The following is a 27,207-nucleotide window of genomic DNA, read 5'->3' as shown; positions in this document are numbered from 1 at the left end:
GCGTTGCCAGACTGTGTGGGCATTCAAATAATTCTGTTCACATATATTTGAGGCGATAGAAAGTTGAAATTAAACCAAAAACAATTAAAGTATGTATTATTTATACATATGCACTCTTTATTATATAATTTTAATTTATTTACAAATATTTTTAGGCTTAAATTGCTTTACTCGTTGCACAAATATCGTAGAAAAAAACACTAAGTAATAGATATCAAATGAAAATAAGTTTTAGCCACTTTCTTCTATGGATTGAATTTAAATCAAGAATAAATAGGAACAAAAAATATAAAGTACTAATACTATTTTCTTTTGTGCTGGAAGAAATTATCGTTTATCGGCTATTTATGCATATTGTTTTACTTAGAAAAACATTCGTTATATATTTGATCTGTGGGCTATGCAGTTGGCGGTATTTTTGGTCTATCTATGGTTTGTGACGTTGCTCATTCTCTGAATATTTTCTGGTTTAAACTCAATTCATTGCAAAGGTCCAACAAAAATGTTAGGCTCGAAAGTTTGGTAAGTTTTTTTGTATGGAATTAAAGCGCATTGGGATGAGGCTGCGAGATTTGGCCAGCCAATGTGCAGGATCTGCAGCAGAACTGCGCATAGTACTTGTTCACGCAGTAATGGCCCTGTATAATCAGCTTGCAGTTGGCAAAGTAGGGATTGTCAATGCACTCGGGCGACAGTGGAACGACAGCTGCAAAATCCAAAAAACAAATCTTAGTTGCTCTTTCACCTCACATATTCTTTGAGTACTTACACTCGATTGTGACTGTCTCCTGGCTGGTGCTGTAGCTGTAGGCATTTCGCGCTGTGCAGCCATAGATGCCACTATCCTCGGTTGTAACATCGCTGACGACCAAACGATGCGGATTGGCTGGAAGACGACAGAATTACGATTAATGGCAATATTGTAAGGCTAGAGGCCCATGGTTGTCTTACCAGTTATTTGAACACGGTCGTTGTTGTACAAGGGCGTGTTATCCTTAGTCCAGGTCACGTTCGGGGCCGGATTACCCTGCACGGCGCAGTCCATCGCAATTGTGGAGCCGGGCGTGTATTTGTTTTGCGGATTCAAGCCAATAACAGCACGGGCATCGACTGCACCAATAATGAAATAGATCTTAGATTAGCCTCAACTCTATGCAAATATTGTAGAAATACGCAACACAAACCACAAATGTTAAAGTATCATGCAACTTGTACTTACTTCTGGGATCATGCACTACAGGGGGTGGCACATAGACCGGACGCGAAGGTCTGTAGGGATAGGTGGGCCTTTGAGTGACCGGTGCCTTTGGTGGGTTTATGATATACTGCAAGTATTTATCATCGCCAGCGCTTTGAGCAATAGCTGGACCAATAGCCTTCAGCGTTACGTGCAGCGAGACAGGGCGTCCGGTGTTGTACGCATCGCATGTGTACAGGCCCAGATCGGACAGCTGTACCGATCGGAAGTAAAGCGAGTAGTCGCGGTTCATTACGGCGCGACTTGTTTCGGGACCCATGCCAAAGTGTTGATTGTTTCGCCACCAGCTGACATGCGGTGCAGGATAACCACCAGCCGGGCAACGAACCAAAGCAGGTTGATTCAATTGCACAATTTGGGTGACGTTCTTGACACCCAAGATATAGGCCGGTACATCTCTAGCCTCTACCAACACCAACACAAAATCAAAAGCCATGCAAATGGTTAAAGGCACGCAACATGCATTAAGAGAAGTTAGTTATAAAGCCAAAACCGAATAAAACATAAAATAGACAAAATCCTTATCAAATCTTCGAAAAACCGAAGAATTCAAAACCAATTGCAAGTTTCTTGTGTAGTAAAATATAATTACAAAATATAGTTTAATTTGAATAACTTTCGCCGAATTCAATTAAATTTCAATTGAAAATCTAATTTCCAAACTTAATTTCAATCTGCAGCGTACTATCGTTAGATCTACCTTTGCTAAAACCTCTAAAAGAAAATATGTACCACGTTCATATTATATCATAATATAATAGAAAATGGATCCGCAAAAGGATTATCCAATATTCGTAACGAAGATAAGGCTGGTCTCTAACTACATCTATTTCGATTCTTATTACTTCTTTTCCGGAATAAATGTTCTAGATTTGTCTACTTTAAAATAAAGCATTTTCATGCATAATCGAATTTGCAAAGGCATTGAAATAAATGTATATTGAAAGATTTTCACGTACCCGTCACTTGTAGTGCGACCTCGCGACGCACTGGCTCGCCCAGGCCATTGCTGGCCACGCAGACGTAGGTGCCGTCATCGGTTTGTCGCACCTGGACAATGGTTAGATCACCGTTTGAAGTCAGCACATAACGGCCTTGGTTTGTGTCAATCTAAAAAGAATGAGGTATACGAATGATATTGGTTCGGAGTATGTGGGCTTCCGGAGTACTTACAACAACATTCTTTAATGACCACGTAATATTCGGTGCCGGATTGCCAGTTGCGAAGCAACGGAGTACTGCAATACCACCCACTGATGTGTGCACATCCACGTCCTGTGGCGCCTTGGACTCCAGTGTGGCTTTCACTTCGCCTGGGTAGATAACAACGGGGGGAGGAGTGCTGGGGCGACGGGTGGGACGCGCCGGAGCAACGCACAGATGGCCACAGCCGTCGCTGCAGCATTTGTTGTCGCCACGACAATCGGCATCGGTATAGCATTCACGAGCGCATTCGCTGGCATTGGCCGTCAGCTGTGGGCAGAGGCCTGGCTTGATGATATCACGGCAGACAGGCACGAACTGATTGTCGCGACCTCCCGAATTGGATACATCGATGGCACACTGTTGACCGTCAGGGCACGGATAGCCCTCGCAAGGGTTCAGGCAGATGCACTGTTCACACTCTGGCTGCGATTCAGCTGGCACGCGACGCACGCCGTACGGGCAGCGCAGATCACGGCATTCATTATCATACGTTTCGCAACGGCTGGGTGAGATTTCGTTGACGATCTCGTTGTCGATGGGCTCTGTGAAAAATAGGAAACTCAGATTTGTTCGATACAGAGACTACCCAGCTAATCTACAAAATATTCGTGCAATCTTATATCTAGTGAAAGTGCACTACTCAATAAATATTCTACTTGGGAAAAACTACTTCTACGCTTAACTAAATAAGCATTCCCAAATTTGAAGGTGAAGCAGAGTGCAAAATTGTGTGTGGGGTGGGTAATAAATTGAGTGCAGAGTGCTCGAGTGCAGTTGGTATAAAGTGTGATTTGTGGAGCAAGCTTACTTCCGCATTGATTTGTGCATGCTTCAAAGGAACGGAAGTTGTTCTGGTTGCCAGAGCAACCAGAGTAAATAAAGGATATGCAAGTGCCACGCTCATCATCGTAGTACCAACGACGCTCCTGCACCGAGGGGCCGTTACACACTCCGGGGATCACCGGAAGTCGGCAGATATCTACTTACGTCCAGACAAAATCAAAAACAAAATCAAATTTAACAAAAGCCCTTCATTCTGAGCTTCATTTCTTGTTACCTTTAGCCGCACCCGAAGGCAACGGCTCGCGGCCACCGAGGCAAACCGACTCACACTCATAGAGATCGTTGAATCGATTGCCCGTGCCATCGCAGCCACCGTAGGTGAAGGGCTGGCAGCTTTGACTATCGCGATTGTAGTAGTAGCGGGTCTGCCACTGTGTGCAGGGTCCCGTCGTCACCGGTTCATTGCAAACATCTGACACAGCACGTTAATAAATCTAGCTTATGAACACCTTTCGAAATGAATTAATTGACTTACCGACACCCTTGAACTCGCCGCATTGGCGCTCGCACTGGTCACGGGTCTCAAAGCGATTACCATTACCACCACAGCCGCTATAGATGAAGGCGGTGCAGAGCATCTTCTCATTGTCATAGAACCAGGCGGTGGTATGGTTGTCGCACTCTCCGGCCTCAGCTGGCTGTGTGCACACTGAATAGGACTAAAGCAGCAACATTTTAAGAATCTAAAGGGACAATTGAGATCATTACTACGCTTACTGGTGCTGGGGGCTCTGGTTCCGGCTCTGGATGTGGCTGATCACGACGGCAGTATTCTAAGCAAGATTGCTCAGTCACAAAGTTGTTCCGATTGCCGCGGCAGCCCGTAAACACGAACTGATGGCATGCGCCTGTGCGTCCATCGAAGTACCAGCGATTTGAGTTGTCATTGCAGCGTCCTGCTACTGGGGGAAGGGAGCAGGTCTCCTGTGCTGGATGGCAATCATTCTGGCAGTCCTCCTCGGTGTCGAAGTTATTGTCGTTGCCACCACATCCGCTGTAAACGAACTCATCGCAGAGTCCCTCCTGGCTATTGTAATACCAGCGCGTTATATTCTCATAACAGTTTCCTGGTTCTGGCCCCCTGAAGCACTTGTCCGTTTCGGATCCAGGACGCGGTTCTTCATCAATGCCTGCAATGCAACGTGCGGAGCAATCCTCTTCGGTCTCAAAGCGATTTTCATTGCCTCCACAGCCGCCATAGTAGAATTGCTGGCAGCTACCTAGAGTCGAATTATAGCTCCACTTCAGCACATATTCCGCGCAGTCGCCCACAGACGCTGGCTGCTCGCAAAGGCTGCCAGATGGTTGGGGTTGCTGGGGTTGTGGCTCAGGCTGAGGCTGTCGCTCAGGCTCTGGTTGTCTACCGCAACGCTGCAAGCAGTCGGATTCGGTCTCAAAGCGATTACCATTGCCTCCGCAACCACCATAGTAGAATTGACGACAAGCACCACTAGATCTGTCAAAGCTCCACTTGAGTGAGTAATTGTCACAGTCACCACGCTCCTCCGGCTGATCACAGACATGTACGGCACTCTGTGGTGGAGGAGGTGTTGGTGGCTCTGGTTTCTTTTCGCATCGAGCCATGCACGCCTCTTCGCTGGTGAAACGATTCTCATTGCCACCGCAACCGCCATAGTAGAACTGACGGCAAGCGGCATCCTTGGTATCGTAGTACCATGCGAATACGTAGTTGGCGCACTCGCCAACCTCAGCGGGAATATCGCAAATATCCTTGGCTAAGATAATAAGACAGTGTTAACAGTATTTGTGCTTGGGGGCACAGCTTTTCGCACATCAAAAGCCATTGCAACAACATCGAAAGCTTACCAACTTGTCGAGGACAATGATCCTCGCATGATTCCAGTGTGGGGAAATTGTTTTTATTTCCGCCACAGCCCGAGTAGTAGAAGGGCACGCAACGTTTTTCTGTTTCTGAGAACTGCCATCTGGCATGTTTCTCGCTGCAATCACCGGTTTGCTTAGGCAAGGAGCATTGCTCTATGTTTGTGTAAGGATGCGGAACAACAGAGCGTGCAGGGGATCAGGATAAGATAGCAAGCAACAGGCATTCATGCATTACCAAACACCAAGCAAAGGATAGTAAATAATAAAAAATAAAAAAATCATACCGTTAACCAGGATAAAATAAAATATAAAAACAAAAATAATAAAATAAAGTCATGCTTAAAGCTAAACTAAGGCAAACATTGACATTACACAGATCTTCCCCGAGCCAAGGGTACATAAATACATTAATTCTCAAACCTTTCAGAACTCCGGGCTGTCGACAACTGTAGATGCAAGCGTGTTCAGTAGGATAGTTGTTTTTGTTGCCCTTGCAACCACCATAGGTGAACGGACGACACACGTCGGTCTGGTTATCGTAGTACCAACGCTCATAGTTGCCGGCACAGGGTCCACTTTCCACAGGTTGCTCACAGGCGGCTATGATAGAATACAAACTCAACTAGAATTTAATCTTAAATAGTCTATTAATATACTTACGCAGGGTCTCACTTATGGCACAAGTGGACTGACACTGTTCTAGACTGTCGAAGCGATTGTTAGTGCCATAGCATCCGCCGTATTGGAACTCCTCGCAACGATTGCGGTCTGTATCGAAGTACCATTTCTTAGAGTAGCCCTGGCAAGGACCGGAACTCTTTGGCAACAGGCAAACATGCTGTCCGGTGTATTCCTGGCACGTATCCTTACAATCGGCCTCGGTCTCAAAGCGATTGCCATTGCCCTCACAGCCGCCGTACCAGAATCGAGCACAGCCGCCATAAGAAGTATCAAAGTAATACTTGACGCTGAAATTGCCGCAAGTACCCTGTTCCTTAGGTAAGCCACAAGCCTTCTGCGGTGGCTCTTGAACATTTTCGCAACCGCCAAACTTGTCATCCTGAGCCTTTGTAACGCCATCTGGACAACAGCCGTACTCGGTCTCCACACAGGTGCAGCCTTCAAAGTTTGGTCCTTTAGCTGGTGTCTTACCATCCTCACAGCATTTGAATTCTGTCTGGGCGCAGTGGCATCCCTGGTTATGCGGTCCCTTGGCAAAGGAAAGACCGTCGGGACAGCAACCAAACTGCATTGATTCGCATGGACAGCCTTCAAATTTGGGTCCTCTGGCAGCGGTGATTTTGTCCGGACAGCAACCATATGGAGTAGTCTCACATGGACAGCCCTCCTGTTGTGGTCCACGTGCGGAAGTCTTCTGATCTGCACAACAGCCGTATGGAGAGGACGCACACTCGCAGCCCTCAAAGTTGGGCCCGTATGCAGGACGAATGTTGTCGGGGCAGCAGCCAAACTCTGTATTAAGGCAGCAGCCTTCTCCCTGTGGGCCGTGAGCAGGAGTCTCATTGTCTGGACAGCAGCCGAATGGTTCGCTAGTGCACGCAGCGCAGCCTTGGCCATCAGGGCCGGCAGCGGCAGTACGCCGATCAGGGCAACAACCGTGTTCAGATTGTTCACAGCCCGGAGCGCCACCAAGCTGTGGGCAGCCAGCAAAGTTCTCGCCCTTAGCAGGAGTCTTGCCATCGGGACAGCAGTAGAATTCAGTAAAGGAGCAAGAGGTAACCGCGGTGTCTGACTCCGTGGACGAGTTAGAATCACCAGAGCCCTCAACGTCTGTCGATATCGAAATAGTCGATTCTTCAGTGGTTGTTGGCGGCAAAGTTGTTGGCTCAGGGCATCCCTCATTATCTTCACCCTCTGCAGCTGTATATTTATCTGGGCAGCAACCGAAGAGTGTCTCGGCGCAATTTGATTTCGGACAGCCCTTATTTCTTTTGCCCTTAGCTGGAGAGACTCCATCTGAACAGCAGCCAAACTCTGTGTCAGCACATGTTTTCGCAATGGGACAACCCTCATCAAATGGTCCTTTAGCTGTCGACTTGCCATCAGGACAACAACCGAATTCAGTCTTAGCACAACTCTTCTTCTTCGACTTACATTTCCGTAACTTGTCTTTCTTTGGCGTAAGAGTTGTCTCCCAGGTGTGAGGTGTACTCGTTTCATCATCGGAGTCAGATGTGCTCCAAATATCGCTGGTAGAGCTTGTTTCTGTAGATAGTGAACTACCCGTTGAGTCGGTAGAGCCAGTAGAATCAGTAGAGCTCTCAGATGTAGTATCTGTAGTGCCTCCACTTTCGGTAGTGCCTCCACTTTCGGTAGTAGCTCCACTCTCCGTTGTCGCTGTTGAGTCAGAAGACTCGGAAGAACTTATATCAGTGGAAGAAACATCGGTAGAGCTGTCGGTAGTAGCGGAAGATTCTGTAGAGCCAATTGTTGAGCTATCAGTGGAGCCAGAAATGTCCGTGGAAGCTGAACTATCGGTAGAGCTTGAGCTGTCAGTGGAACTAGAGCTACCTTCAATAGTGGATCCAGAGCTAGAGCCCTCTGAAGTACTTTCTGTGACGCCAGTGCTCTGTGATTCAGTAGACTCGGAAGCGTTAGTTGTGTCAGTGGAGCCATTAGATGAGCTGTCTGTAGAGCTATCGGTCGTAACATCCGTCGAGCCATCTGTCGAGCCTCCAGATGAGCCATCAGTAGAGCCACTACTTAAATTATCAGTTGAACCATCTGTTGAAGTCTCTGTCAAGCCATCAGTCGAACCAGTACTGACACCCTCTGTAGTACTATCCGTTGAACCATCTGCAGAACTGCTACTTGCATTTGTTGTAGATTCATCTGTAGAATCTTGCTTGGTGCTATCCGTTGATCCTGAACTGGTGGATTCAGTGATACCAGAAGAGGATGAATCAGCAGATGCTGATGAGCTGCCCTCTGTTGTACTTTCAGTTGAGCCTGGCGAACTAGTCGACTCGGTTGATTCCGTCGAAAGCTCTGATGTAGATTCCGTTGATGACGAGACAGTCGTATCCGTAGATACAGATGACTCTGTCGACGACGAAGTATCAGTAGAAGAGGATACTTCTGTTGTATCTTTAGTTGCATCGCTGCTTGATTCTGATGTAGACGAAACACCCTCTGTTGAGCTACTAGATTCAGAGCTTCCCGAAGATGAAGCTTCGAGAGGCAAGTCTGTAAATCCACTGGAAGAACCATCAGTAGAACCTGAAGAATCTGTTGCACTTGAAATGTCAGTGGAGCTTGAGGCATCCGTAGAGCTTGACGCATCCGTCGAGCCCGAGGCGTCTGTCGAACTTGAGGCCTCAGTCGAGCTAGAGATATCTGTTGAGCCTGAGGCGTCTGTTGAGCTTGAGACTTCCGTCGAGCCTGAGACGTCTGTTGAGCTGGAAGCATCTGTTGAACTTGAGATATCTGTTGTACCAGAGACTTCCGTCGCGCTTGAGATTTCTGTCGAGCCTGAAACTTCTGTTGAGCTCGATGCATCGCTCGAACTTGCGTCCGTAGTGCCTAAGCTTGACTCTTCCGTTGAACCTGAAACATCGGTTGAACCACTTGAAGCTTCACTTGTGGAGGAATCTGAGGTAACTCCAGACACCGATGATGATGAGGCTTCTGACGTCGATTCACTGATGGCAGACGAGCCACTAGATTCAGTAGACCAATCAGTTGCTCCAGTGGAAGATTCGTCAGATGAAGTAGATACTTCACTTGTGGATTCACTTCCACTGCCCTCAAATCCACTATCAGAAGTGCTATCTGAGCCAGATCCTTCGACAGTGCTGTCGGTAGAGGCCGAGGCGTCTTCTGAAGTTGTGTAAGGACTATCGCTCAACATCAAATCGTCGGTTGTTGACATTGCTTCTGAGTCATCATCAGTGACATCAGTTACGTCTGAGTCAACCAAAACAAACTCATCATCATCTTCGCATTCTTCTTCATCATCCTCGATCGGCTTATCAGTGCTCGTAAGAGGCAGGACTTGATCCTTGGTGCAGGGCTGAGTATTACACTTTTCAGAAATTGATTCAACCTTCGACTCATCGCAGTTGAGGGACTTGGTGCCATTGGACAAACACAAAACCTCACGAACACGCTCTCCTCCACCGCAAGGCTTGCTGCATTGACCAAAAGGTCCAGTAAACCATTGACCAGGGCATTCTTTTTCTTCACCTTCACACTCTTGATCAGTCTTTGGTTTTGTTGCCGCATCACACTTGGAGTCATCTGTGGTTTTTATCTGTTTGCCATCAAAAATTCCACATAGGACAATACGCGATTGAGCGCCCTTTCCACATGCCGCTGAGCACTTGCTCCACTCTGATGAAAACCATTGGGATTCACACTTTGACGAAGTGCACGATCTGGTCAGTTCAGGGGCCTTGTCTCCACAAAACTTGTCTGGGTACACCTTACCATCCTTTGAGCCGCATACGGCAGTACGAGTTTCTGTAGTCTGTCCGCAGGCATCACACTGAAAGAAAAATCGTATTACCCTCTTAGCTTAAATTTAAATTCATTTTACTTACACCACTCCACTGGGATATAATCCAGTCTACACCCTCACATGGTGCCAATAGACAGGCCCTTTCCACTTCAGGCTTGTCCTCCACGCAGTCTTCCTCAGGCAGAACGCGCTTGTGACCATTTTCCTCAATGAAGCAGGTGACTTTACGAGTTTGTTTGCCCTCGCCGCAAAGCTTGTCGCACGGTTTCCAGGGACCGAGGTGATATTTCGGACAGTTCTTGACATCTCGATTGCACTCCTGAGCTGTTGCTGGCTTATTTCCAACTTCCTTAAGGCAAACTGCATCATCTTCCGCAGTATGAACACTATGAAAATTGATATCATTAAAATTTTCTGCTTTTTTCGAGCTTTATATACAACTTACCCGTCAGACGAAATGCGCTCGCAAGTTACCGTGCGATTTTGGAAACCATCGGATCCGCAGCCCTTGGAGCACTTACCCCATACGCCTTCAACCCAATGTGGTGCGCATGGCTCTGTACCACAGGCCTGAGTTTCAGCCGGCTTGGTATGAGCCTCGCATAAGGCCTCATCGACTTCTTGTAGGTTAATACGATTATTGCAAGTAACTTGACGAGACTGCGTTCCGCCTCCGCACGATGCACTGCAGGGGCCAAATTCACGATGCGTCCATGTATGTGCATCTGGCTGGCTATGGCTCAAGGACTCGGGTATACTGTACTCGTACTCCACGCTCACATTCTTATCCTGCACCAACATTATGATGTAGATGCTTTCGGTTATGGGACCGCTGCATGTCAGTTGATCGGGTGCCGCAAATCCCAATGGCTTGCGCTCATAGTTCCACCAGGCGCCCGCATAAAACATGGGACGAGGAAAATCAATACGCCAGTTACCATTTAGGTAATAGTGTCCAGACTGGTTGCGACAGGCAAGATAGTTATTCGAGGGCGCTGTCTCCTGAATGCGAATATTGGTTGCGCCCTGGGGCACAAGCAGCAAATCGTTGTAGCCAGCAGACAGATCACTGGATGCATAGATGTTCTTAATTGTTTTGCAAGTGCTGCCATCGCCGCCGCACTTGCGGCACTTGTCCTCCTTGGCATCACTGCCCAGCATCATGTCGCAGCCAACGGGCAGGCACTGGCCATTGACGCAGACGTCCAGATCCTTATCATTGCACCGTGTACCATCCACCACCATCTCTTTCTGGCGGTAGTAGAAGCGCTCACCCTTCGGCATGCAGTTCAGCTCACATGGATTCGCCGCATTGGTGTACGGCACCCAAGTGTAGAGCACGCCATCGAATTTGGTGTAATCGAAGCGCGAGCACTGCATAGCTCTGAAATCTGGCTCCTCCTCAGGGCAGTCCTGCGTGTTGCATGAATAGTAACGGCGACTGCCGCCGCTGCACATATCGTCGCCATTCGCACTGAGTAAAATTTGAGTAGAATTAATGGTCAGCATAAGATTCAGGATTTCTTATAAAGTCAGCTCACTCTCTACGGCGACATTCACGCGTCTGATAGGAAACACCGCCTCCACAGGTGCGCGAGCACTCCGAGGGTGAGCTCCAGTCAGTCCACTCGCTAGGATCGTCGCCCTCTCCGCCCGGGATCACGTAGCTAGCGGGTAAATAAAGATTGGCGCCATATTGTCTTTTTGCGCGTAGTCCAGGCTAAGCAGGAAGACAGCGGTTCAATGGGTGGATTGGCAATAACGTGAAGTGGTTATACTTACGAATCTACTCTGTGAGTCTGGTACACATATTATTAATATGAATGCTATCAAGGCAGTTATTCTGTAAGCAGAGACGGAAATCAAAACAATTTAATTAAAATGTTGTCTGCACACAAACATGAATGAAAGCCATGGAACACGTCGTCACCTGTTGACTTGTTGCAAATATTTGACGACTTTGCTTGGTTACAAAGGCGGATGTGAGAGACGTAAAAGGGAGGGGAAATGCGAAAAAGAGAGCGTGCGTGAGAAAGAGTAAAGGCAGACGGGAGTCAGTTACTTGTCAAAGACTTTCTCAAAAAAAAAAAAAAAAAAAGAAAAGAAGGCACGCCACGTCCAGCAAAGGTGTACAAATAAACTTTTCTAGGGCTTCAGACGAGCAGAAACAACAACAACAACACGAACTTGTTTTTGTCCACTGGGCAGAGCAAACAAACATTGAACTTGTTTTTGCATTGTACAGCTATGCTGGTGGTGGGGCATCTGTGGTGGAGTGGGCGACTTAGTCGAACTTGGTCAAGTCAAATTTTGCAATATCATTCTTTTGGTAACAATTTTTTTATAGTGCGCCGAAACGCTGGCCATAAATATGCAATGCCACATAAACAAGACATAATTTAGCAGCGCTTCCTGCCGATTTGCCAAAAAGAAAAGAACAAGCAAATAATAAGTACCCGCCAGCAGAGAATATATGATTATGCCACAGACAAGGCGACGCCGCAGCCGCAGCCGCAGCAGCAGCCTCAGTCGTACTAACATTCGCAGTCGAAGGAGCAGGACCGAGGCCGAGAGCAAGGACGAGCACAACGACGGGGACGGGGACGGGGAACGAGGACAACTTGCGTGAATATGTCAAAAGCGTTCAATGTTGCAGGCAACGGGGCTTAGTGGCCCCAGGCCCCGCTCGTTGTTGGTGGCTTGCCAATTTAATTTTTGACGCTGCGTGCAAGAAGCCTGCGTTTTGTTACACTTGGACGCCTCCGACTGGCTGCGATTGCAACGGCAGCTGCGACTGCGATTGCGACTGCGACTGGGAGTACGACCGTGGGGCACAGCAGGCGTGCTGCTTATGACAGGGCCAGGACTTGGTAGCAGTGTTGCCCGCCAAGTGTGTGGCCATAATTTTAATGCCTCTGTGTTGGTATTTTAATGCAATTTGAGCGCATTTCCCTTTTGAAACCAATGCCAGGACACCTATTGCTTTGGCAGAGCACCGACAATGACATCGACTATGACTACGACAACGACAACGACAACGACAACGGCAACGGCAACGCCACGGCACACATTTCACAGTCCATTGAGCCAGGCTGACTCTGGCCTGAAGGCGGCGTCGCTTAGACGCCTCCAAATCTATTGCGTCATACAAACAGAAGACACTACCAGCACACTGTGACAAACTCGGACCCGGCTAGAACAGCGACGCGCTATTAATTGGATAGTTCAGCGCAATCTGCTGACACCGCAAAAGTCATGGCCAGTCTCTGATTCCATTTTTATGCGTAGCTGCTTGCTGATGGCGCACAAATTTCCACACGTAAAATATAACTAAATTGTTACCAAGAACAACTTTGTATATCGTGCATACATATAGACATGCGACGTATGCTTTATCACATTCCTGGCTGCCACATATGGTGGCTACCACGTGACAGAAACATAAACAGCTGCCACAATCGTGAGATACATATGTCCATGTCCAGGCATCGCTCGTACACATCAAATGAAACCACTGGCATTCAAACGCACACCGCCCCCACAGAAATGTCAAACACAAAGAGGAAATGCCAAAAATCCCACGGAAGCTCTGCAGCACAACAAGATAACATCGGACCCATGTCCAGGTAAATGTATATATATATATATACATTTGCTATGAATTGTACTGGCTTCGCTCTGACCCCAATTGGACTGTGGCTGTTAGTCTCTAATGGCTCAATGCCTGCTAATGGCCAAGATCAAGGCAGCGTTCTGCCAAAGCTTTCCACATTGTGGGCTGGGCTAATTTACAGTCCCAGTTTAAGCTAAAATGAAAGGATTCCACTTAAACAATCAAACAATGGACTGTATTGTTTGCTGCTCAGAGCAGAGAAATCACTAAACAACAATGGAACACAATAGGTGGCTGTAAGACAAGTAGAAGTAGTTATTACCAAGTACTTACAAGAAATGGTCGATTGCCTGCTAGCTTTTAATATATATAAAGTGTTTTCTCTCTTGTACCGGAACTAATTGCTTAACAGAAATAAATTCAAGAGCCATTATAATATTTGATAGCAAACAAACATAATCCCCACTCAACTATTTATAATACTGGAAACTAGCTAAAACTCCATTAGTGCTACATTTTTGTTGAATTTATTTTAATTTTTTCCTTGTTTCTAAATAAAACAAACATCCTTCCTCAAGCTGTGGTGTTAAAATAATATGTCGAAGAAAATTGAGTTGATTATTTGTTTCACACCCCTTAGCTGGCAATGTTTGTTCCCATTCAGTTCTCATCCAATCCAACATGTGTGTTTTTGTTTCTATTGGGAAATCTGTGGCAAGCAACAAGTGCATTTGCAGCCCAAAATGTTGCAATGGCCGTCATAAATAACGGCGCTGCTTATTAGCCGCAACAACATTAACAGCAGCACTTAGTGTACAAGTGCGTGCACTTAGCCGCTAAACTCAAGAACGCAAACAAATTGTACAATACTTTAATTCGATGCTAAACAACGGCCAGAGACTAGCTAAAATATGTGGCAAGTCGGAACTAATCTAAACAAAGCGTCAGCAGCACACGAAAATAAATTGAAAGCAGCAGCAGCAGCCACACCTGAAGACTGAAAGCAGCGTTTGATTTGTTTATGCTAACATGACTCATCGATGGGGCCGTGGCAGGCAAACGCCCCCACTTAGGCAGGCGGACGGAGTAAGAGTCTTTGCGCAGTTTCCCATGCCACTTGATTAACCCACAGCGACTGGTAGTTGGGTCGGGCACTTGCGGCACTTGCGGCACTTGCGGCACTTGCAGCAGCAGCTGGGGCAGCTGAGGCAGTTGGAGCAGCTGGGGCAGCAGTGCGTTCTATTTAAAAGTCCAAGAATGTACTGAAGGAATGTAAATGAAAGAGTGTAGCATGCAACATTTGTGCGTACTATGCAGATGCCACAGAAGCCTCCGGGCCTTTGATGAAGATGGAATGCGTCTGCCCCGGGTCTCCCCCTCAAACCAGCTGCAATCATTTGACTTTAGCTGCCCCACGTTTTAAATGCTGATTGTAAAAAATGTTGGCATTTTTTTATTCCGTTTGTTTTTGTTTTTATATGTGCCTTGATGGAATTGTAACTGATTTGATTGCTGTAAATTGAAACGCAGATAAAAACAAGTTAACGCTGAACTCGGAGTCAAAATGATGCCAATCATTGGATATAGAAAACATTTAGCATAGCATTGCGTACGCTCAATCAAATATAGGTAAACATCTGAATAAAACACAATGTATCCAGAGACTAAATGCCCACACGATTCCCCGACCATCCAAGGTTATCATAATATAAGCAAGCACCACCGCTCCTAATCCAGCACTAATTCCATGAAGTAAACATTTTGCCAACTCTTGTGAGGCTGCGTGTGGGAGCGTGTGGTTTGTTTGGCCTTGTCTCAACAGCCGGCAATTAAGTGCAGCCTCGCAGGCTTGGCCTCATTAGTTGAAAGGATACACGAGCATTGCCATTTCAAATGTCACGCCCACAGTGTAGGGGGTGTGCAAATACAATTACATAGTCATACAATTATCGCAAGACAAACACTGGCTAATGCAAAACGCCAAATTGTGGCTGAGCGGCGGCCAGGTAAATGTTGCATATGCCCCACCAGGTGAGCGCTGTGGCTGCACGTGCTGCAGCTGATGGCTGCGGGGATGACTCCACGAAGATGCTGGCGCAACGCGTCGACATTTGTGGCAACGGAAGTAAATGTTTGCATTGTTGAAATTTTAATTGCATTTGCATAAAGCACTGCACACACGACTTTGACAGCTCAGCTCAGCTCAGCTCGGTCCGGCTCGGCTCGGCTTGGGCTAGGGCTAGGGCTCCTGCTTTTAGCCAAAGAGCCCTGCAACGCTTGGGCATGCAATTATCAATTTCAAAATTAATAAAGCTCAATTGAGTAGTGAAAATAATAAACATTAAAACGCACACACGCACTGCGTTGCAATTGTTTACCAAGTGAGGCACCTAGCGGGCAGGGTAATGCAACAGTTGAGCTTTGGGTGTGTGTGTGTGTATGTGTGCACCAACAAAGTTGCAGCTCTTTGAAGCTAAAAGGCACTTCAGCAGCAACATCAGTATCAGCAGCGGCAGCAGCAGCAGCAGCAACAAAGTTTGCATAAATGCCTAATGAAATATTTGTCACGCGTTTGAGCAAACGAGCAAAGTAAATGAGCAAACTGAATTCGCATTGAAGCTCAGTTAGACAGGGACAAATAAAGCAAAAGAGAGAACAAGAGAGAGAGAGAGAGGGAGAGAGACTGAGAGAGAGAGTGAGGACAACATTTGCTGCATTTCACTTTAGCGCAAACAGCGACAATTTACTGACCCATAAATTTCACTGGTTGACGGCGGCAGGCGAGCGAAATGTTTGGCTGGCCAATAGCAACAAACACTTGTAAACAAATTTGTATGGCAAATGTTGCATCGGCCACTTGAAGTGCAATATGCGAGGCGCTGCAACAACAATAAGCAACAACAACAACACCAACAACAACAACAACAAAGATGCCAGGCAGCTAATTAGAGGCATCATAATACGAAATGCCCCTCCACCACGCGTAAACATTCGCAATTTTCTATTTGCCCAACTCATTTGGGACGAGATTGCAACACGCTGCCTCGAGTGCCCCGAAGTTGTACGTAGACAAGTCCGAGTACTACTCAAAGTACTCATTGCTAATAGCATTGCGAAAACAAAGCGCAAAATCATAAACTCTTTGCTTTCAAAGTTTCGTACTTTGTACCCATCCATCCGATGCGTCGAACTGGGCCGATTTATGAAATCTTAATATAAACAGCTTGCTAGCTGGCAATTTCTCAAAATAGATTCTCCAGGATGCGAGAAATACGAGCATACCTCAGCACATAATTACCTGCATAGTGTTTATAGATATTTACGTAACCAAATGAGCAGTTACGTAAATATCTATAAACACTATGGTGCTATTAAATCAGACAATAAACATTAATAATAAAGATAACATTGATAATTTATTTCGCAACATTTTTCTAAGAATACCTATGTATATATGCGAATACCAAAGTATATTATTTGGTTGGTATATGCTTGAAAATAGTGTTTATTTTGAAATTCTTTCAATATATTAAGAGAATATATTTTCAAGCCGATTCTCCAATGCCAATCAGTAATAAATCAACAATGATAGATAAATGGGAATAAAAACTCAAATATATTTATGAATTGAAAATCCTTGAATAGCTATGATAAATATATGAACAATCTACAGAGTGGGAAAAGTGTTAAATAGACTACGAGCATAATCAAAATTATTTTGTAACAATTACATTCAGAAGAATTTTGAGGATTCTTGTTATTTTTATTCATCCAAGTACGACTACTTCTTTAGATATCTGAGATATCTATTGTAAATTAAGTTTCCATTCTTCGACTTTCGTGACGCACAGCAAACAATCAAGCTACATCTCAATCAAGCTAACTCTCTGACAGCCAAAATGTAGAGCAGCGACATTGATTTATTACGCAATTATAAACGGGAATTGTTATGCTCAGCACTGAAGAGCAATATTTCATGAGATTTCTTATTAACTGATGGATGCTTTGCTAGCATTGCTACGTGTGCAAGGTGTACTTTGCATTATGTGAATGCTAAATGATGCAACAAGCTGCAATGACAGAAGTCAATCAGGAAAACTGATCCTGTGCTCTGCTCTCAATGTAGCTATGCTGTTTCCACTTTGGGTTTATTCTGTTCCTTTGCTGTCATCGGAATTTGAATCACGTCTGCAACAACCCACAGCAACAAGAACTGAAACAACAACAAGTAAACAGCTCGCGTCTTTAGCCGGCAGTCAAAATATTTTTATGGCTTTTTGCTCTGTCTGCGCTCTGCCTCACTTGTTGCTGTTGGTGCTGTTGCTGCTGCTGCTGCTGCGACTGTCTCTGCCGGCAGCGGCGCTTTTTAGGCACATTTACTGCCTACTGCCGCTGCATGTGACGCATCCCATTGAGGCCTCCATGCTGCCTGCTAATGCCCACTGTCACCCGGTTCGCATGCAGAAATTTTGGATATTTTTTGCTTTTGCCTCATGCGAAGTTGTGTTTTTTGTTTTTGACTTTTGCGGCTTGTTGCGGCCTCTGCAATTTTGCGACGGCATATTTTGTGTGTCTTGTTTTGGGGCATCCTTTTTATCTTCCGCGTTGCAGCGTGCGTCGACCCCATGAAAATACTCGGCCCGTAGCCGAGGCGATCGATTTAATTATGTATGTACATACATAACCATACACAGCCATATATGTCGGTATATGTGTGCCTGTGTGGCTTTTGGGCTAAAAATTAACATATTTCGGACTGGTAGCTGGCATTTGATTTAACGCTAGCCTATGGAATAATTAAGCCCAACGTCGCCACGTCGCGACGTCGGCAGCCTTTGTTAATTAAGCATAATGCATAAAGTCATGGGAACAAGATCTGCAGATCTGAAGATCTGCGCCAGCTCATGATCATTAACTGCCACTGGGGGGCAGTCTGCAGTCGGTGGGGACCCAAGGCACACATGTTGCAAATGCAGCGTGCAACATGGCCGCCCTGAACTTGGACTGCAATTGAGCCATAGAGAAGGACCGCAGTTGCAACAAGACGGGTCGTTTGTTTAAGCCTGCGAACGACTTGTGTTTAATTTGTTGCTCATTTGCCGCATCATTCGATATTCTCGTTAATTTCATTTCATTTTCCACAAAACTGCATGCGCAACATCGAATTTCAGGCACATTGAATTTCCGGCGTATTTTTCACACCAGCCGCCTAGTCAGGGGGGGGAGGGTGCCCCCCATCGGGCATTTGCTTAAACAATTTATTAATAGTAACTAAGATTCAATTATGCAATCGAAATATGTTTATTTGCCTCGTGCTACGGTGTCCATATTATGAGCATGATTCTGCTCGAAATCTTCGATAGAGTGAAACGTGTGTGCGCGTATCATTTTCATTTTCAAAGCATCCATTTCTGGAATTTATTGTTTATACTTAGTTAAAAGCACACAAACACTTAATAAACAATTTGGCCAAGTTGTTGTTGTTGTTGCTGTTGCTGCTTTCTGCTGGAAATTTAATGAGTTTCGATGGAAAAAATGTAGTTAAAGCATAACAAACAATGCCAGCAGCAGCCAGGAACACGTATGTAGCTGGACGAATGAATATATTTACATAATCGGCATGAATTTATTTTTGGCTATATTCACTCAGTAGATCTACATTTCAGTTAATTGCAATGCGTACGATGATTGCAGTACACACCTTTATAACAGTCTTTCTTTTACCGCTTGTCGTTTTCCAACACTAAACAACATTAATAACAACTAAGTCAAGTTCAAAGACGTCACGAGTCACAAAATTTCGCTTTGTGTAATGAAACTGAGTTACTTATATGACCAGTTAATAGCCCCACACATAGACGAGACTCTTAAAGTGTTTAGGCTGTGCCATTAAACTACAGAGTGTCTATTGACCCGACCCAGCTTGATGTTGGTCGCAAGTCATACGCATAGGCCAGCTGAATAACCGAATGCCTTACGCCCCAATCATTCAAGGCGAGAAATGCTAAAATACTTGAGTAAGAAATCTGAATGAATCAAATATTATCCAATGGAAAATGAATTTATTATCAACATGTGAATTGTTTACCACATATTTATGGAAAATAAACAGACAACTTTCTAGCACTTGACAATGTATTGAATAAATCTGATTATGCATATGACTTTGCCTTCATTTTGCATTGTATTGAAGCGAGCTGATAGTTCTTTTATAAAATTTCGCCAAGTAAATATGAATTCAATTATTCAAAGAATATTGTTTATGACAGCTCCTGCAGAGTTTGATTCAATCTATAGATGAACACGTGTCGTTATCGCATCCGCCAAAGTCGACGCTAAAGAGGTCATGTGTTGGCCACATTCTGACGCAATTTCGCGGAACAAAGCGGGCCAAAAAAAAAACAAAAGAGCCACAAAAACCAAAATTGAATTGAGAGAGAACAAAAAAAAAACAGCAACAACAACAACAAAAAAGCGGCATCGCCGTTGACAACGTGCAACGTTTTCCTTTTTTTTTTTCAAGTGGCAAGCCCAGTGATTTTCGCGAAAAACTTTAAAATACTTGACGAATGGATGCGCTAACTACCAGCTGGCCAGAGGCGACGTCGCGCTAGAGTCTGGCATGGGGGAACAAGTTCTCGGCATTTATGTCTGCTGGCCACCACGTCGGCAACTTTATGACTTTAGCCAAAAATAAAACGCAGACAGTGCTGCAGATCACACGCAACAGATAGATGTCCAGCGTCGTGTGCGTGAGAGCAACTGCTTCAGCTCCATCAAGATCCATCAGTGGCAGCAGCAGCAGCAGCAACAGCAGCAGCAGCATCGGAGTCGCAGTCAACTTTGAACTGACTTTGCACATGATTTCTGGTTGCCTGTTTCACTTCAATTCGAACTTCTTCTTCTTCTTCTTCTTCATCTCAATTTTTTGTTTCTTTGGCGAGGCTGTTCTTGGGAGCACTTCAAAGCGCACGCACTTCACCTACACACACTAGGCGGCACACACATAAATATTTACATTTCCATATGAAATTTTGATTTGATTTCTGTGTTCGCACACAAATTTGAAAAACTAACAAATCCAAAGGTAAAAACCAAACGGGTAATGGACAAAGCATGTGGGCCAAAAAAGCTTTTCAGAAATCTACCTTAACCGGAAATATCGATAGCAGAAGAACTTTGATCATTCCATACAGAATTTGTACTATTTTCTCTGCATACTAAAATCCTTTGCATTGCATGATTTCTCATAGTACGATCTGCTCTATTTCTACATTTCTCATTTCCATTTCTACATAAATATTTGGATGGCAGTTTTCCGCGAAAAAAGCATTAAAGAAATTCACGCAAATAATTTGTCAAATGGCAGATTGAATCCCGCTCTTAAGCGGAATATTTACTCATTTGAGAGCAGCTATTAAGATAATAGTGAAACACTAATTACGCAGAGCTCGGTGTGACAACGAACGGGGCCAAGGATGCTTTTCAAATTGCTGGCAAAATGTTGCAATTTTCATTAACAAACTTCAATTAAACGGGCAATGTAATTTGGCATGCAAACAAAATGTTGGCCAGGATAATGGCAGTCGCGTACTGTCAATAACGCAACGCCTGTTGCACAGGAAGCACGTTCCCAGGACAAACGCTCGCCCCCGCACACACACACACACATATGCACACACAGATACAGACTGAACGCACACATGTGCAGGACAATCAGTGGCAGCCAGTCAGGCAGGATGCCTGGCAGCCAGTCAGGAGCCAAGTCAAGTGTTTGCACATGTAGTTCAAATGAAATTAAAATTCGCATTGACACTGTAATTTGTGGGCGAGCACAAAAGGAATCAATTTCGTGCCAAACACAATCCAACTGCTGCCGCTGCTGCTGCCGCTGTTGCCGCTGCTGCCGATGCTGCGGCTGGCAATTGTATCTATGAGATACATATTTGTCAGATGCTTACCGCAACCGCCTCGATAAATCCATTTCGCCGCTGGTGCTATCTATATAGTAATCGACAGCGTTTGGCGCTGCTCCTCATGTATTGCTTGCACAGATATTTAGAAGTTTGCTTTCGTTGGCCAAGCACTTGAAATGTTTATCACTTGAGTTTTAATTTGTATATTTATTTCTGTTGCACACTTGTCACTCGAACATTTGTTTGCACTTTGCGCTTGCGCATTGCCAAAAGGAATCGTGCGATGCTTTCAAACAGGCGCCGTCGTCCTTGCCAGCACGTCCTTCCAACACGATCACGATCACCAGCACACCCGCAGGGCTAGAGCGTACGCCACAAACTGAACGAGACGAGATCGCTCTAATTCTGTTGCAGCACCACAAGCACCACCACAAGGCGTCGTCTGCGCTGTCGACGTCTGCGTCTGCGTCTGTGTCTGCGTCAGCGTCAGCGTCGTTGTGGACGTCGGCGTCCAAGCAACTATAGCGATAGCGCCACGATCAGCGGGTTTGTGCTTCCGTTGCTTTTGGTGTTCTTTCTAATCAGCCCGAAACTGGATAAAGGGCTTCTTAGGTTAGTTACTGAGCAGCGTTTCTTATTGTTTTGCTTTTTTTTTAAACATACAAACTATATATACTCTTTGTAATGATGCTTGCAAGCTATTGAGCGTTCGATTGATGCAGCTGTATTGCGTGTGATCCTTTTGCTTTTGAACCGGCTGCTCACAGCCCCCACAAGCGACTGGGCTCACTTTTTAGTCCGCAGTCGGAGAGGCCGTTCGCTCTCCATTTCCAACTGGTTCTCTCTTTCTCTTAACAACTTTGCAACTTTGATCTTCATGCGTTGCACGTGTGGATGCGTGTGTGTGTGTATGCGTGTGTATGTGTATTAATGTTGTATGTAGCCAACAAAGCCGTGATTTACTGCTTCGTTATTGTCTCACATGTTGAAATTGAAATTGATGTCGGAGTCAAGAGCCAAGATCATTTGACGCCCCTAATGAGCGTGCCTGACGAACACATGTCGTCGGCCTTTAGGCAGCGAGGGTCCTTTGCAGGGTGCCGATCCTTGTCATAATACATATATATACACACTACATACAATATACAGTAGTAATTTCGTGTTAATTGCAGCTAAAACACATGTGCATGTTTACGCTCTGATTTGACCTCTTCCATTATTTTTTTAACTATTCAGACAATATATATATAGATTTGGAGGGTAAATGATCTGCTGGGCGATCGTTGCAGTCTGACAAATTCATTCAGCGTATTCATCAACGACATTGCATCGACATATCGAGTGTCCATAGTGGATCTATTACTAGGCTGTTTTAATTGCACAAGCTCATTCATAAATTATTCATTCTGGAACAATTTTGGTCGTTTTGTCTGCTGATTATTTCCGCATTCCACTCTTTGGCGACTTCCGTATACAATCTCAGTCACCAAAAATAGCTTAATCCAAGTCCCGGTTTCCGGCGTTTTATTTTGGAGCCGTATGCTACGATTCGCTTATCGTAGGTCGATTTTCAGCTGCGGCTTGAAAACTTTTGCTGCACACTGACTAAATAGTCGAATTAACTATGAAATATAATTTCATGGAGTTGAATTTATAATTAATAATGAATTTTAAAAATTCACATATTTTAAGTTTAAATTAATGTTCTATTATTGGCAATGTAAGTTCATTCAAACGGAGCATATCCAATTTGAAGGACTTTCCCCTTATCATATATAACCAACTTCAATGACAATGAAAGATATTCAAAAACTATACATAGGTAATTATTGAAGTGATAATAAAATGAGGAATTTGCATATTCTAGTGGATTATTGCATATATGCTACGGCCTAGATTTCTTGTAAATATATATATCGGAGTTGGGGATTTCGTTTTCTGTGTATTCCCGGCACACAGTGCAGTGCCTAAAGATATTCCCTTTTTATCAGCTTGCCACTGAGGGAAAGTTTCTTTCCATTAGCTAATAAGTAGCTTTGTCGCAGCGCAAAAATAAAAAGCATTCCGCGAGTTTCAAGGGAAGAATTGAGGCGCGATTAAATAAAATTAAGCATGTGTATAATATTTAAAATGCGATGTGGTTTAAATAAAAAGAGCTCATTCATAAATAAATGTGGAGCTAAGCGCTAATTGGCCACCCCCAACGGAAATCGTTTATCAGAGCAGAATGAGGAGAATACGCTGAGGTCTGAGGCGGTTTCTATGCTGTTTCATTCTGCCTTGGTGTGGGTTAACTCCAATTAGCATTGCTTTGACCCATTTAGACAGCATCCGTCATGGCGTGCACATGGACAGCCAGGGGCGCACGCAGCTGCAGTAGCTTCTGTCGCAGCGCCAGTCGCTGTCGCCGTCGTCGTCGTCGTCATCGTCGTCACAGTTGCCGCTGTCAGACGCTTATCGGCGGCAGTTCCGCTGCGGCAGCGGCGTTATCCTAAGCGCACGGCATGTGGGTGAAGGGTGGCTGTGGCAGCGCCCGAGCAGCAGTAAGATCAACAGGAAGTCGTATAGTGGATTTGTTTTATATACACAATATATAATACAAAACTATAGATATAATATGCATGAAATGGCGATAACAAAAGCAGCGGCAACAATGTAAATTAGTTATTCAACAGCAATTAACTAAAAGCCAGGATCCCAATCCGTTTTCTGCGCCTCCATATGCGTGGTGTAGCATTGTATGACGTCCCCCGGCTGGGGCAGTACCTTGGCATCCTTGAAGCGCAAGCCACACTCGACGTCCTTTTTAATGGAATCCACCTCGTTTTTCAAGTGGCGCATCGACTCCAAAGCCCCATCGTAAATAACCTCGCCGTCTCGTAGCAAGCGAAACCTTTGTGCCTTCTTAAGAACGCCCTTGGTGCAGCGACAACCAGCCACTGGAACCTCTTTGCGTCCCTCATTGATGAAAAAGTTCTGCAGCACATTGGCCTCGCCGAGCTGCTCCTCCGCCTCCACAGGTGGCAGTTGACTGCTCAGCTGCTCCTTGAGATCATCAATCAGACGATATATGACATTGTAGCTCTTGATCTTCACATCTTTGGCCTCCTTGGTCTGCGGTGTTTCCACGGAAAAGGCATAAATTATGGCATTAAAGGCTTTGGCCAGCTCAAGGTCCCCTTCGGTCACATTGCCCACGCCGTAATGCACGATGTCGAGGCGACAGCGATCGTTGCTGTTGTAGGTATCTAGCACATCCAATATGGCTTCCACAGATCCATGCACATCGCCCTTGACAATGACGCTCACGCGTGGAATGCCGTCGTTTTTATCAATCTGCTTCACCCGTTGGCCCCCTCGCATCCTAAAGCGACCGGCCAGGCGGCGAGCCTCACGTTCGGCACGATACTTCGCTTGATGCTCTTCTTCCTTTTTACGAATTTCATCGCTGCTTGATTCCACTTTGGCCAGTTGCGCCTGGTGCTCCCGATATTTAAGAACCGCATGCGCTTTTTTCTGTAGAATTGAGTTGACAATGAACAAGGGATCATCGGTTTTTGTATCAAATGAGTATAACTCACCTCCGTTTCCACCTCGAGTATCAGGTCACCAGCCAGCGGCAACTCGCGCCAGCCCAGTATTTCCACAGGCGTGCCGGGCGCGGCCTCTGTTAGCGGCGCACCATTGTGATCGAAGAGGCCGCGTACTTTGGCATGCGCTAGCCCGCTCAGCAGCACTGATCCCTTGCGCAATGTGCCGCGCGTGACAATGGCCGTGGATAGCTTGCCACGGCGTGGATCAGTTTTGGACTCGACTACAATGCCCTCGACAAGACCCGTGGGATCTGCCTTGAGGCCCATTAGCGTAGCCTGCGTGCTAACTGCTTCCGCCAGAAGTTCCAAGTTGGTGCCCTTGAGTGCCGATATGGGTATAACCTGAACATCTCCTCCGTGCTCTTCCAGCGCCAAGCCCATTTGGGCCAGTTCAGTTTTGCTCTTCTCCTGAAACATAAAGTGAATCATGTGATATATTCGTATTCACTTTAGATCATTCGGAAAGCCTACAATATTCGCCTCGGGCTTGTCAATCTTGTTCAGCGCCACGATGATGGGCACCTGGGCCTCTTTGGCCAGTTGAATGACCTCTCGTGTTTGCGCCATCACGCCATCCTCGGCGGCCACCACGAGCACAATTATGTCAGTGGCTACGGCGCCACGAGCTCGCATAGCACTGAATGCCGCGTGTCCAGGGGTATCCAGGAACGTGACCTTTTCGCCGTTCTCCAACGTCACAGTGAAGGCGCCAATATGCTGTGTAATGCCACCAGCCTCGCCAGCAGCGACATCTGCACCACGCAGCGAGTCCAAAAGCGTCGTTTTGCCATGATCCACATGACCCATCACCGTGACCACTGGTGGGCGATGCTTTAGCAGCTCTGGCGGAGCTGGTGGTCGGGGGAAAACATCCCGATCCTTGTGCTCGTCTTCAGTGTCTGCTTCTGGCGCGGCTACAACACGTGTTTTGGCGCCCAGCTTCTTTGCGATATTCTGAATAATCTTCAGATCCTCCAGCTTGGCGTTTGCCTCGATGTTGTCCGCGCCAGGCACATATAACATTGCCTCCTGCACATCGTCTGCATTTAGATGCAATCTTATTAGAACTATTAGATTAGATTTTCATCGAATTCCGACTTACCCAAAGGCCGTTCCAGTTTCTTTGCCAGCTCTGCTACGCTCATGTAGCGCCAAATGTCGGTGGCGCCGTGTGCGGCTGCTGCATTGGCCGACTGCAACTTCTTGGGGGAGTACTCTATAATTCGAGGGGATTTCTACAAAATTAGTCAGCATGTTCTCATCAGAGAGTTTCAAGCATGGCGAGCATATAACATGAAAAGATGACGCTGGCAGTAGCATCAGCTTTACGGAAAACTTGAGGTCAGAAATATGTTTTCTCACTGAGCATTACTGTCTTCTTTGACAACTTGTGACGTCATGACGTGTTATGCTCATTGCTCTCTGCGTCACCTTTCATTCACCATAACTGTCCTACCTTCTCCTCAGCTGTCTTGCGGCGCTTGAGTCGTGTAACGCCGGTATGAAGTTGACGCTGCCGTAGCGTGCTGCCCATTCGAAAAATACAGCTAGCTCTAAACATTTTACGATATTTATTGACTTATACTTGCACTTTATATCTTATACTCATTGGTTTCTTTTAAAATATTATAGTTATTGTGTAATTAAAGGCACTGTATTTCCAAAGCAGATGCTCTCTATCAGTGTGACCGTAAACATTAAATCCAAAAGCCAACTTTTACCACTTTTAGCCCTGGCTATTTTTATCAGCTGAGCTGGTCAGCGGCATAATGTTTTAATTAGTCGAATATAAAATAATATCCTTAAATTTGTATAATGCCTATACTGATTTTGAAAATAATTAATTTCAATATAGCTAATTAAAGAAAGTAAACTAATTTTCTCATTACGGTCTTCGATATGTTATCGTCATAAGCGAGTGCTATAACCTTAGCCGGGGCACCTACCCTAAACGATTATGATTTATAGCTGAGACCACAACTCGGGGAATTTGTAGTCAGTTCACTAACCAATAAACTTGGTGTTGTTCTTTGGTTTACATCGCAAGCTTAAGGCTTCTTAGCCAAGATTCAAACCGACTGGTGAAGCGCCCAAATGTACTAGTCTTATACAAAATTCATCTCATAATTATGACAATTTTTATTTATATATAAAAAAAAAAAAAAACAATCTTTGGATATTTATAAGCTTGATAAAATTATGGCTTCAATCATGCTAAGACAACATTTTTGAAGCATGTATAAAATATCATGGTATAGCCTTTCCATACACTTTCATTTTGTTAATTTTTTTAATTGCCACCTTTTGGCAACTGCGTGCGCGTCAATCAGCGGCAATTGAGGCCGTGCGACTGGGTTTCGCTTAGACTCGGGGCACTGCGGCACTTGGTCGAGCTGCGAGTCCTGCTGGCTGACACTGAATGCCACTTAATTCGGTTTTGAAGCGAGTTGCAT

At 45.4% G+C, this 27,207-nt stretch overlaps 2 protein-coding genes across 8 annotated transcripts; both read right to left on the bottom strand.

The window, feature by feature from the left end:
- Nucleotides 1–94: 94 nt before the first annotated feature.
- Nucleotides 95–21,561, bottom strand: LOC6573763 (papilin). Of its 6 annotated transcripts, XM_001999786.4 has the most exons (18): nt 21,207–21,561; nt 11,415–11,475; nt 11,174–11,352; nt 10,078–11,106; nt 9,715–10,018; nt 5,813–9,659; nt 5,573–5,752; nt 5,135–5,305; nt 4,025–5,043; nt 3,783–3,966; nt 3,522–3,719; nt 3,273–3,443; nt 2,432–3,006; nt 2,218–2,368; nt 1,220–1,663; nt 952–1,110; nt 770–886; nt 95–706 (listed from the first exon to the last, which is right to left on the bottom strand). In XM_001999786.4, exons 1-18 carry the CDS (start codon nt 21,227–21,229, stop codon nt 543–545), a joined length of 8,976 nt encoding a protein of 2,991 aa, XP_001999822.1. In that variant the 5' UTR covers nt 21,230–21,561; the 3' UTR covers nt 95–542. The 6 variants fall into 6 exon arrangements, with proteins under 6 accessions (XP_001999822.1, XP_015022598.1, XP_015022600.1 ...); XM_015167112.3 differs by lacking the exon at nt 1,220–1,663; XM_015167114.3 differs by lacking the exon at nt 5,135–5,305.
- A 2,163-nt stretch (nt 21,562–23,724) lies between these two features.
- Nucleotides 23,725–26,460, bottom strand: LOC6573764 (translation initiation factor IF-2, mitochondrial). 2 transcript variants are annotated; one of them, XM_001999787.4, is made up of 5 exons: nt 26,211–26,460; nt 25,857–25,989; nt 25,226–25,794; nt 24,743–25,162; nt 23,725–24,677 (listed from the first exon to the last, which is right to left on the bottom strand). In XM_001999787.4, exons 1-5 carry the CDS (start codon nt 26,313–26,315, stop codon nt 23,844–23,846), a joined length of 2,061 nt encoding a protein of 686 aa, XP_001999823.2. In that variant the 5' UTR covers nt 26,316–26,460; the 3' UTR covers nt 23,725–23,843. The 2 variants fall into 2 exon arrangements, with proteins under 2 accessions (XP_001999823.2, XP_043863339.1); XM_044007404.1 differs by having other exon boundaries at nt 25,857–25,970.
- Between the last annotated feature and the right edge of the window lie 747 nt (nt 26,461–27,207).

The sequence above is a fragment of the Drosophila mojavensis genome, unplaced genomic scaffold (assembly GCF_018153725.1).
Source record: "Drosophila mojavensis isolate 15081-1352.22 unplaced genomic scaffold, ASM1815372v1 contig_16, whole genome shotgun sequence".
NCBI lineage: Eukaryota > Metazoa > Arthropoda > Insecta > Diptera > Drosophilidae > Drosophila > Drosophila mojavensis.
The sequence above is the reverse complement of the archived record's forward strand: the minus strand, read 5'-3'. Positions and strand labels throughout refer to the sequence as shown.

Coding starts and splice junctions, on each gene's coding strand:
- LOC6573763 (XM_001999786.4), bottom strand. CDS start 21,229: ATGGATTTATCGAGGCGGTTGCG. Junction 5,306..5,572: donor ACAGCCCGGAGTTCTGAAAG/GTTTGAGAATTA, acceptor ACACAAACATAG/AGCAATGCTCCTTGCCTAAG. Junction 5,044..5,134: donor TCATTGTCCTCGACAAGTTG/GTAAGCTTTCGA, acceptor TTATTATCTTAG/CCAAGGATATTTGCGATATT.
- LOC6573764 (XM_001999787.4), bottom strand. CDS start 26,315: ATGTTTAGAGCTAGCTGTATTTTTCGAATGGGCAGCACGCTACGGCAG. Junction 25,795..25,856: donor GAAACTGGAACGGCCTTTGG/GTAAGTCGGAAT, acceptor ATCTAAATGCAG/ACGATGTGCAGGAGGCAATG. Junction 25,163..25,225: donor ACAAGCCCGAGGCGAATATT/GTAGGCTTTCCG, acceptor TTTATGTTTCAG/GAGAAGAGCAAAACTGAACT.